General features: G+C 37.4%; 2 protein-coding genes across 4 annotated transcripts in view; one reads left to right on the forward strand and one right to left on the reverse strand.

Moving 5' to 3' along the window:
- UPRT (uracil phosphoribosyltransferase homolog) overlaps window positions 1-1,430 on the reverse strand; it is a 173,238-nt gene extending 171,808 nt beyond the window's left edge. The window contains exon 1 of the mRNA XM_030933924.1: window positions 1,246-1,430. The gene's annotated coding sequence lies outside the window, so the exon portion shown is untranslated. The remainder of the gene's footprint in view (window positions 1-1,245) is intronic.
- Window positions 1,431-1,460: 30 nt separating this feature from the next.
- The window catches only part of ABCB7 (ATP binding cassette subfamily B member 7), a 122,807-nt gene continuing 111,912 nt past the window's right edge, over window positions 1,461-12,355 (forward strand). The window contains exon 1 of one of the 3 annotated variants that reach the window (XM_030933927.1): window positions 1,461-1,690. In XM_030933927.1, coding sequence (XP_030789787.1) covers window positions 1,523-1,690 — 168 coding nt within the window. In that variant the 5' untranslated portion in view covers window positions 1,461-1,522. The remainder of the gene's footprint in view (window positions 1,691-12,355) is intronic. The other 2 variants (XM_030933926.1, XM_030933925.1) reach the window with 2 other exon arrangements.

Raw genomic sequence — 12,355 nt, forward strand, 5'->3', positions numbered from 1 at the left:
CAATTCCATCTCTTAATTGCCCTGCAATCGATCTACTGCCACTGCTACTGCTAGGTTGAGGCCTTTATTTTATGACTGAACTATTGCATTAACTTCATGACTTCAATATGAACTCCGTCCATTCCAACCATCTCACTTAAGCCTGAGTAGCTTAATGGACATATAAATCTGATCATGTTACTCTCCTGATTAAAACTCTTCACTTCACTCTTCACTGGCTATAGGATAAAGTATTAACTTCTTAGAATGAAATAGAAAGTCCTTTACCTTCAGGTCTCTGTTCACTCAGGTTAATCTCCTACTACTTTCCCAAACTCCATAGACTCCTGAACCTGAAATGTTTTCTTATGCCTTCATGCTTTTAACATGTCTTCTTTACACGTAATTCCAGTCAACCTCTTCAACTCGAGTTCTATTTTTCCTTAAATAACTAGCTCAAGCATCCCCTCGAATGAATTCCAGAACAAAAAAGCTAACTGCATGAGTTACAAATTTCTGTTTTTCCTTATCAGACTTACTAGTCCAAAGTACCTCTTCATAAAAAGTCCATAATTATTTGTCTCTTTTGTGTGAAAAGTTGGAGAATGCAGCAATGAATATAAAATTGCAACTACATTATTGTCTCCGGGGTTTCAGGTAACATTTACAACTGGAAATGCAGTTTCCTAGATAACTGTAAACATATTTTGACATTTTGTTTGATAATAGTGGTGACAAAAGAATATAAGCCTGTCCTTAAACATGGATTTCTCTCCATACATTTCACTTTACCACCCTTCAGTCAACCTAAGCGATTTATCAAGAATTAGGTACGCTGCAAAAACGAAAGCGAAGAGCCAGAAAGAGTGACAAAATTAGTAAAGATGTCTGTAGTCTGTGTGTGTGTGTGTGTGTGTGTGTGTGTGAGAGTGTACCACGAGCAACAGACCAAAGGAAAACTGCCCCAAGGTTTGCGTAACAGAGATCAATCAGCAAAGTAAAAGTCCTTACAGGACGGAGAAGCAGTAAATCTCACAGCGCAAGCCTCCTCCCAGGGGAAATTAACGTCTGTAATTTAACCTTTTCTTAATTCAGAAGAAAGTGGAGATAAGAATATGCATAGGGAAAATGGAGAGAGGGGAGCATGACATTGAGTTGGAGGAGGTAAGAGAGTAGAATGACGACATGGGGTTGACAGATTTAGCAGATACAATATTTGGGACACATGTACGAAGAAATGATTCCTTGTTTATGTGAAACTGAAACTTGGTAGGCATCCTGTATTTCATCTGGCAACTCCAGGAAAAGAGAAAAAGACAGTGTTACTCCAATATTCCCGGTTGTGTAAGGAAAACAATCAAAGCTCGACCCTAATGAAACAAAAAAAATAGAAGAGGCTGCGCGAATGCATCCGAATCTTCAAACAGAATCCATTTCCGGTCTGGGGCCCTGGGAAAACAAGGAGAGGAGAGACAAGGTAGCCGAATTCAGTCCGCCAGTGTCCCATAATCCTCTTGTCTCGGTTCCTCTTTCCTCGCTCAAGATGGCGCTGCTCGCGATGCATTCTTGGCGCTGGGCGGCCGCGGCGGCTGCTTTCGAAAAGCGCCGGCAGTCCGCGATTCTGATCCGGTCTTTAGTCTCTGTTAGCGGCTCAGGTCCGCAGTGGAGGCCACATCAACTCGGCGCCTTGGGAACCGCTCGAGCCTACAAGGTGAGATGCCACTGACATGGAAGAATAGGGTGAAGGGCAAGGGGACCTGTAGGGAAAAGGTTGCCCTCGTGACCTCGGGGCAGCGAGAGCACTAAGAAGAAAGTCATGGCTAACTCGGAGCAGCAGTAAGTGAAGGAAATTAACGTCAGTAATTTGAGGAAAGGGCGAAGAAGAAAACCTTTTAGTTCAGCAAAGGGAAACGGGGCAGGAGGTTCTGGGCAGAGGACACCTGGAGCGCTGGAGTCTCTCGTAGGAGTCATAGTTTTTCTCTCATATTAAGGTTTGGGGTAGACACCATTCCCAGCCTGCTTACCTTTCTAAATACGAGGAAGACTGGGTTATTTTCCCCCATTAGTAATGGAATTTGGGACAGTTTATCTGTGGTTCAGATTTTACTCAGTTGGAATTAGCAATTCGGAGAGCACTGTAATGACAGTAAGCTATCGATAAACAAGTGGCGCCAGTTAACTCCCTTGCTGACAGGCGTGCTTCTTGATAGGCCAAAACCATAACTATCTTTCCAAAACATAGACTGCCTTAAAGTCTTATATAAATATGATTGTCCTAGATCTGAAAAATACAGTGATGTTCTCTGCTCACAGGTTATTTTGGAAGCCATAGGCTACTTATCCTTAACTTATGAATGTAGCTATGGTTGTAGTACCTCTTAATATTTGAGTCCATTATTACCTCTCACTCAGGAACGGTTTTTAAAAAAATTATTTGCACTTAACTGTACTAAAGCATATCTTTTTATTTTCTGTGTATTGACAAGAGGTTTAATTGCCACCACTTATTTATCAGTATCACTTTAAAATATTGTCAGCTTTGTATGAGAAACAACCTCTTAAATTTTGATTCTTCGTCTACAGATATTTAACGTCTACCTTGTACATAGCCCTGTGCTAGATAATAGGGTACTAAGAGAGACATACAGTTATGCCTTCAAGGATTGTACAGTTTAGTTAAGGAGATTGGATCTATGCATTACAAAAATAACTGAAAAACACAGTGGTGGGTTAATTAGCAAATGAATAGTGTGTACAGTAAAGGCTATAGACATCCAGAGGAAATAGCGATAACCATAAAAGTAATGGTTTTTGTTCTGTAGTTCTCCAATAAGGCAGATGAAGTTAAGGACCAGATTATAGAGAGTATTTCATGCTGGTGATAGAACTCGGGAGAATATTCTGAACAGGGAGAATAAGGAATGACACTAAGCATGTGGAAGGCTGATGGAATGAAATTTATGATTCAGTAAGTATTGAACACTTCTACAGGAGCAAACAAAATAAAATATAAGTCCTGTCTTTAAAGAGCTTAAAATCTAGTGGGAAATATGTAAATTAATCAGCAATTAAAATATAGTGGAGCTGTGTAATAATGGGAAAGGTACAAGGTATGGGAGAGTATATGTGAGGGGTATTAAGTCTAATGTTAAGGTAGAGAAGATTGCCTTGAGTAACCGATACCTCAGGCAAGAGCTGAAAAATTAGAAGCTAGTCAGTTAAAGAAGGAATCGCATGTGCAAAGGCCCACAAGTCAGAGAGAACACGGACCTTTTATAGAACTGAATGTAGTTAGACTGTAGTGAGTCATTCAAGATAGGAAATAGCAGGAGATTAGGCTAAAGAAGCAAATCCAGATGATTTTATTAAGGTTTTTAAAGTATTTTATGGTTGAAAGTTTCTAACACATGATCTCGTGGGAATGGTTTTTGTTCTGTAGTTCTCCAATAAGGCAGATGAAGTTAAGATAAAATTTGTAGGACTTTCTTAAGCTGGAAGAATGAGGGGGAAGAGGGAAAAGGAGAAGTTATTAGGAATCTCATTTATTAGGAAGCCAAGAAAGTCTTTTAAAATTATTAAACAATAATTTACTGTCATTAGAAAAATATTAGCTATTAGGAAGCAGCCAGCTTGGTTTTGAAAAGAGCAAGACATACCAAACCAATTCTTCATGTGAGTGAGTGACAGTCTATCTTGATTTCAATAAGGCTTTTAATTGTCCCCTGCATTGTTCTCACCCAGTAAGCTTGGAAGGAATGATATTGAATACTATTAAGGGGTCTTGAGGTAGTAGTAAGCCTTACTGTAAAGAAAATACAGATGACTTAAAGGATTTTTATTTCTAAATGTTAAAAATAATGAAATAACTGGTGTGCAAAGGGCATAACTTGGTATTGTGGAGTCAACACTGGACCAGGACACTTGACTGCCTGAGCTCTATTTGTACTGTTAATTATCTTGGACAGATAACTTGTTCCTTTGAACATCAGATTCTGTAAACTAGTAATATTTGTCTACCAGATCTCTAAGGTTTCTTGCAGCTCTCTTGTTTCTTTACTGTAATCCTTTAGGAACAGCCCTTTGTATATAGTACCTCTACTTTGTGATCCTAGTTTACTACTAGTGTAGTATTCAGGAGCAACATAGGGTAAGTTTAAGTTCACATGAATTTTTAATGGGACAAATTTGTATTGTTCTCGTCATATTTGTATATCTAAGAGTAGGAATAGAAAAATTGAATTTAATTATGAGTTTAGTATTTGGTAGTGTTGGGAAGATGGAGTAGTGTGGAGGAAAAAGTAAACTAGGTTCTGAAATCATCTAGGATGGTAGAAATAGATTCTAAGGGGTGGTGAAGAATAGCAGCAATGCTATAAAAGTTGTAAATAAAGATATACCTTACATGGGCTGTATATGATAAGGAATGGAAATATAAAGGTTTTAGTTGAAAGTGGCACTGGGGCTTGAGAAGAGGAATTCAGGGGATTCCTTATTCAGAGATAGTTGAATAAATAACATTATCTAAGTCATTGACACATTGGTTTTAACTAGTTATTAAGATTATTAGGAAGAGGAAAAAAATTTAATGTTTCTAAACTTTGTTTTAGAAAACGAGGCCCTTTGAGAATCTGATAAAAGCCATAGACCTTCGCCCTAGAAAAATACACATATGTACATGCTTCATTTTGCATGCAATTTCAGGGGAATCAGAAACATATCCTCTCTTCCAGTCGAGAATCCCTGATTAATACAATATTGCTGGCTGGTGGGTTTCTAATGGAGTTCCTGAGTAGCCAGTGGCAAGATAAAGAGCACTTGTCACTGGGCAGTGGGGTAGAAATAGAATGGAAACTTATATCAAAATTTTGATTAAATGATAAATGCATAATTTATCATTTAATTATTGTTATGCAATTGTTATAAAATTAATATCATTTATTGCTGTATTGTTATTGTCAGTGTTATCTTAAATATTTTGCTTTTTCAAAGAAAAGTATGTTCTTTCCCATATTGTAAAATAAGGTCTATGAAAAGGGATAAAATTGCCCTTTCTGTATATGATTCTTATGCTTTACATTTTCCCCATTTTAATTATACAAAACCATATCTAATAAAAACGTTAAGACAGATATCTACAATCCCACATTAAATAATTTTTCCTTTTTCCTTTGAATCTCTGTTCTTTCATGTACATAATTTTTACATTATTGGGATAATTTTAAATTCTGTTTCTTTTTACTTGTGAGCATTTTTTTTTCTTGGTGCTCAGTCTTGACCAAAATTAGGTCTTTTAATTACTTTTTAGTAATGTTAATAGGTATATATAGTTACCTGCAAAAGGTGATATTTTTGTTGTTTTGGTTTTCTCCTTTCTTTCCTAAAATCCATCTCCTTGAAGTCTTCATCTGTGCTCTCTTGACTCCCTTGTAGGATTTGCCACTAGTGAGTAAAGATACTTTTCAAGTCTTTATTTAACATCATTTGCTCTTCACAGTAATCTGGTTAGGTAGGTGAACATTTCTTCGTAGTAGCTATGGCTTCTTCTGTCCTTTTCAGTCCCTTAACTTCTGCCCTAGTTTTAGACCCTTATTTATGCATGGGTTTTCTCCCTGCTTTCAGGGATTTGCCCTTTCAATCCATCCTATACAGCACATCTAGATCATTCTTCCTAAGGCATAACTTTTATCCCATCACTTCCCTGCATAAACTTCAGTGGGCTTTGCATCTTAGCCTTAAAAATTTCCACCTAACTAGATTGCTGGTCATATTGTAAACAGATTGTCCCTCCAATCACCCTATATTACTCCCTGTTCCTTGGACCGTGTACTTTTTTGTGTCTGTTCCTTTTTTTATGCCATACCCTATGTCTGAAATGCCCTCTAACTCGTGCCTATTTTTCAAATGTTAGTCAAAGGTCAGTCCGTTCCCTGAAACCATTCCTTATAAGCTAATAAGACTTTGATTTCTCCCTCCTCTGAACTCCTGCAACACTTTTTCCTACAAGTAGTTATGTATCTTGTGGAGGAGGTAAGATTTTATGTGCCTAAAAGGCTAATATATTCCAGTAATCTTTTTGTTTTTATCTTCCACAGAGCTAGGCACGGTATGTTACATGTAATAGGCAATCAGAAAATATATGTAAAATGAATGATTAAACTCTAATCAAACCAAAACAGAAGTCTAACATAATAATTAATAATATTTGCTCCACTGCTATACATTTGGAATTGAAAGCTAACTTTCTTCAGGGCAACCTCATAAGTTTGTCCATTGCATTTCTGTCATTAGGCATATGGTACCGTGGTGGAGTAGCATCACTGATTGTTGTCAGTTTTGGTTCAATAACCAAAGCACACCTACTTTTTATCCTGAAATTTTTGAGTTACTTTATTTGTGAGCATCATTTGCTAAGATAAAGTGACTTACAGGATAACATTATTTGAGGAATAAGATATAAAAATTTGCTCTTTGTAGAAATTTTAACTGCACACTGTATTTTGGGATGTTCATTAGTCCTCTGTTAAGTTTTCTTTACAATATCTAGAGAGGAATGGATATTAGAGTAGGGAAACTGCATCCTAAGGGTATAGTTCCTTAGGTGCTGATGTTTCGGGAGAGCGGCTTTTAAACTTATGCTTTTCAAAGCATATTAGAAAAAGACAAGGTGAAACTTCAATTTTGGTTTACTTATCAAATTGTTTTTACTGATCTTGAGTAGCTTATACTGTAATATCACTGTAATATATTCATATTTTTGACTGCATGAATATTTCCTAAGTATGAACTCTTTCTTCAACTACTCTGACTATAGTGACTTAACAACTGTGCATGTACATGTGTGCTTGCCTGCTCCGTTTGCCTTAACACCACAGATTGGGTAGCTTATACAACAGAAACGTATTTTCTCACAGTTCTGGAACCCATGAAGTCCAAGATGAAGGTGTCCGTAGAGTTGATTTCTTCTGAGGTCTCTCCTTAGCATGTAGATGGCCATCTTATACCTCTGTCTTCACATGGTCTTTTCCCCTGTGTGTGTCTGTGTCCTGATATCCTCTTCTTAGAAGTATACTAGTCATATTGGATTAAGGCCCACCCTAATGACCTCATTGAACTTTAATTACCTCTTTAAGGGCCCTCTTTCCAAATATAGTCACATTCTGAAGTATCGGAGGTTAGGACTTCAACATATAAATTTGTGGGGGCAGGGAGTACACAGTTCAGACCATAACAATGTGTGTATGTGTTTGTATGTGTGTGTATATATATGCAAATGCATAGAAAATTGGATAGGTATACTCCAGTCTGGTAAAAGTGGTTACCTCTGGAGAGGGGGAGGGTTTGGGATGCTAAAAGACAAAGAAAAATTAATTTGCTATTATGGATACACAGACATAGTTTGATATGCTGTACTTGTTTTTACAATGAGAAAAATATTTCATGTTTAAGCTTTTCAATTGATGAACTGACCTTTTTGAATAGGTTGTATTATGTTCATTTGTTTGAAGTCCAATTTGTTTTGTCTACTAGTAGTAATGCATTTTAACATCTCTGTAACTTTTATTTTATTTATTTTTTATTTTTTTGCGATGGAGTTGTGCTCTGTCACCCGGACTGGAATGCAGTGGCACAATCTTGGCTCACTATCACCTCTGCCTCCCAGGTTCAAGTGATTCTCCTGCGTCAGCCTCCCAAGTGGCTGGGATTACAGATGCATACCACCACACCTGGCTAATTTTTGTATTTTTAGTAGAGACAGGGTTTCGCCATGTTGGCCAGGCTGGTCTCAAACTCCTGACCTCAGGTGATCTGACCACCTCGGCCTTCCAAAGTGCTGGGATTACAGGCCTGAGCTACCATGCCTGGCCTTGTAACTTTTATTTTAAGTTCAGGGGTACATGTGCAGGTTTGTTACGTAGGTAAACTTATGTCATGGAGGTTTGTTGTACAAATTATTTTATCAGCCAGGTATTAAGCCTAGTACCCATTAGTTATTTTTTCTGATCCTCTCCCTTCTTCTACCCTCTGATAGGCTCCAGTGTGTGTTGTTCCCTTCTATGTGTCTATGTGTTCTCATCATTTAGCTCCTACTTATAAGTGACAACATGTAGTATTTAGTTTTCTGTTCCTGTGTTAGTTTGCTAAGGATAATGGCCTCCAGCTCCAGCCATGTCACTGCAAAGGGCGTGATCTTGTTCTTTTTTATGGCTGCATAGTATTCCATGGTATATTTGTACCACATTTTCTTTATCCAGTCTGTCATTGATGGGCAATTAGGTTGATTCCTTGTCTTTGCTATTGTGAATAGTACTGTGGAGAACATACGTGTGCATGTGTCTTTATAATAGAATGATTTATATTCCTTGGGGTACATACCCAGTAATAGGATTGCTGGGTCAAATGGTAATTCTGTTTTTCTTTCTTTGAGGAATTGCCACACTGCTCTCCACAGTAGTTGAACTAATTTACACTCCCACCAACAGTGCATATAAGTGTTCTTTTTTCTCCACAACCTAACCAGCATCTGTTATTTTTTGACTTTTTTTTTTTTTTTTTTTTTTTTTGAGACGGAGTCTCGCTCTGTCGCCTGGGCGGGAGTGCAGTGGCCGGATCTCAGCTCACTGCAAGCTCTGCCTCCCGGGTTTACACCATTCTCCTGCCTCAGCCTCCCGAGTAGCTGGGACTACAGGCACCCACCACCTCGCCCGGCTAGATTTTTCTATTTTTTAGTAGAGACGGGGTTTCACTGTGTTAGCCAGGATGGTCTCGATCTCCTGACCTCGTGATCCACCCGTCTCGGCCTCCCAAAGTGCTGGGATTACAGGCTTGAGCCACCGCGCCCGGCCTTTTTTTGACTTTTTAATACTAGCCATTCTGACTGGTATTAGGTAGTGTTTCATTGTGGTTTTGATTTGCATTTCTCTAATGATTAGTGATGTTGAACATTTTTTTTTTTTTCATATGCTTGTTGGCTGCATGTATGTCTTCTTTGGAAAAGTGTTTTTTTCATATACTTTGTCCACTTTTTATGGTTTTTTTTTTCTTGTAAATTTGTTTAAGTTCCTTATAGATGTGGAATATTAGAGCTTTGTTGGATGCATAATTTGCAAAAATTTTCTCCCATTCTATAGGTTGTCTGTTTATTCTGTTGACAGTTTCTTTTGCTGTGCAGGAGCTCTTTAGTTTAATTAGCTCTCATTTGTCAATATTTTTGTTGCAGTTGCTTTTGTTGTTTTTGTCATGAAATCTTTTCCCGTGTCTCTGTCCTGAATGGTATTACTTAGGTTGTCTTCCAGGGTTTTTATACTTTTAGATTTTACATTTAAGTCTTTAATCCATCTTGAGTTTACATTTTAGTCTTTAATCCATCTTGAGTTAATTTTTGTATATGGTGTAAGGAAGGGTCCAGTTTCTATCTTCGGCATGTGGCTAGCCAGTTATCCCAGCACCATTTATTGAATAGGGACTCCTTTCCCCATTGCTTGTTTTTGTCAGGTTTGTCGAAGATGATACAGTTGTAGGTGTGAGGCCTTATTTCTGGGGTCTCTATTCTGTTCCATTGGTCTGTGTGTCTGTTTTTATACCAGTACCATGCTGTTTTGGTTACTGTAGCCTTGTAGTATAGTTTGAAATCAGGTACCTCCAGCTTCGTTCTTTTTGCTTAGGATTGCCTTGTCTATTTGGATTCTTTTTTGTTTCCTTTTGAATTTTAAAATAGTTGTCTCTAGTTCTATGAACAATGTCAATGATGGTTTAATAGGAGTAGCTTCAAATCTATAAATTGCTTTGGGTAGTATGGCCATTCTGACTATATTGATTCTTCCTATCCATGAGCATGAAATGTTTTTCCATTTGTTTGTGTCATCTCTGATTTCTTTGAGCAGTGGTTTGCAGTTCTTGTAGAGATCTTTCACCTCCTTATAGTTAGCTGCATTCCTAGGTATTTTATTTTCTCTGTTGCAATTGTAAATGGAAGTTTGTTCCTGATTGGCGCTTGGCTTGACCGTTGTTGGTGTATAGGAATGCTAGTGATTTTTGTTTTTATTTTTGTATCTTTTTATTTTTATTTTTTAGAGCCGGCCTTGACTCACTGCTAGTGATTTTTGCACATTGATTTTGTGTCCTGAGACTTTGCTGAAGTTGTTTATCAGATTAAAAAGCTTTTGGGCTGAAACTATGGAGTTTTCTAGATAAAGGATCATGCCATCTGCCAACATGGATAGTTTGACTTCCTCTCTTCCTATTTGGATGCCCTTTATTTCTTTCTCTTGCCTGATTGCCCTGGCCAGAACTTCCAATACTGTGTTGAGTAGGAGTGGTGAGAGAGGGCATACTTACCTTGTGCTGGTTGTCAGGGGAATGCTTCCAGCTTTTGCCCATTCAGTATGATGTTGTGATGTTGGCTGTGGGTTTGTCACACATGGCTCTTCATATTTTGAGGTATGTTCCTTCAATACCTAGTTTATTGAGAGTTTTTAGCATGAATAGACGTTGAATTTTATTGAAAGCCTTTTCTGTATCTATTGAGATAATCATGTGGTTTTTGTCTTTACTTCTTGTTTGTGTGATGAATCACATTTATTGATTTGAGTGTGTTGAACCAACCTTGCGTCCTGGGGATAAAGCCTACTTGATTGTGATTGTGGTGGATAAGCTTTTTGATATGCTGATGGATTTGGTTTGCCAGTATTTTGTTGAGGATTTTTGCATCAGTGTTCATCAAGGATATTGGCCTGAAGGTTTTTTTGGTGTTGTGTCTCTACCAAGTTTTGGTATGAGGATGATGCTGGTCTCATAGAATGAGTTAGGGAGGAGTCCCTCCTCCTCAATTCTTTGGAATAGTTTCAGTAGGAATGGTACCAGCTCTTTGTACATTTGATTGAATTCAGCTGTGAATCTGTCTGGTCGTGGGCTTTTCGTGGTTCTTAGGCTATTTATTACTGCCTCAAGTAAAGAACTCATTATTGGTCTGTTCAGGGATTCAGTTTCTTCCTGGTGTTTGGAGATCCTCCCATACTCTGAGCAATCACTCCTGCTTGTGGGACATAAAGAAGGCCCCAAGATCTGAAATGACCAGCACCCCGTCCCAAAATAAAAAAGTCTTTAATGCGTTTATAAAACTTTCCTGGAAGTACTTGCTACTTTTAAATGTAACCAGTTTTTGGTTGTTACTTCATTGCGGAATTGGGAGATTCTTTGGAAATTTAGTCCCAGTGTTTCCTATTCGTTTCAGTGGTTTCTCCTCTTGCTATGTAACACACATACTCTGCATATATGATTCTGCCTAATAAAGAACTGTTTATACTTAGGTTTCTTTTTTTCAAAATCAAGTTTTTATATTTAAAAAACATGAAAACAGTACAAACCCACTACTGAAAGATCAGAAAATACAGAAAAGCAAAAAAAAAAAAAAAAAAAAAAAAAAAAAAAAAAAAAAAAAAAAAAAAAAACCAGCTATGCTAATAGGTCAGTATAACCTATACTTTTAATAATGCCAGCTAATATTTTTATAGTGTTTTAGTTTACAAAATGCATTAAAATTTTACTTTTTCTTGCTCCTACTTATTTATTTAGTGATTTTCACCAGGATCAGAAAAAAGGCTCCCTATTGATTAGAGCTTTACTGTCTAATACAGTAGATACTAGCCATATTAGCTATTTAAATTTCAATTAAAATTAAAGATTTAGTAACTTAGTCATACTAGACATAATTCAAGTGCTCAATAGCCACATGTGGCTAAGTAGCTCTTATATTTCACCACACAGAATATTGCTGTCATCACAGAAAGTTTTCTTGTACATGGCCATTCTAGAAAGTAATTTTAAGTAGGGAGTAACATTATCAAATTTGTTTTAGTACTGTGATTCTGGGTGCAGTTTGAGGGAAAGATTAGAAATAGGCAAGGATTGGAGATAGGGACATCAATTAAGAGAATATTGAAGTAATATAGGAGAGAAATGATAAGTGCCTGCATTGCCTGTCATGAGGTAGCATTGTCAAGATTTGTCACCAAGTATTCTTGTATCATGGAAAGATGACAGGGCTTTGAAGCAGGAGAGTATTACCTTATCTTAGTTATTTTATCTCAGTCTCAGTGTTTTTAGACTATAAAATGGGTATTTGAATAAAAATTTTCTTACCCATCTGATATGGTTTGGCTGTGTCCCCACCCAAATCTCATCTTGAATTATAACTCCCACAATTCCCACATGTTGTGGGAGGTGATTGAATTATGGGGGCAAGTCTTTTTTTGTGCTGTTCTCATGATAGTGAATAAGTCTTACTAGATCTGATGGTTTTGTAAGGGGGAGTATCCCTACACAAGCTCTCTCTTTGCCTGCCATCATCAATGTGAGACGGGACTTGCTCCTCCTTGCC

Source organism: Rhinopithecus roxellana, chromosome 7, assembly GCF_007565055.1.
Source record: "Rhinopithecus roxellana isolate Shanxi Qingling chromosome 7, ASM756505v1, whole genome shotgun sequence".
Taxonomy (NCBI): Eukaryota; Metazoa; Chordata; class Mammalia; order Primates; family Cercopithecidae; genus Rhinopithecus; species Rhinopithecus roxellana.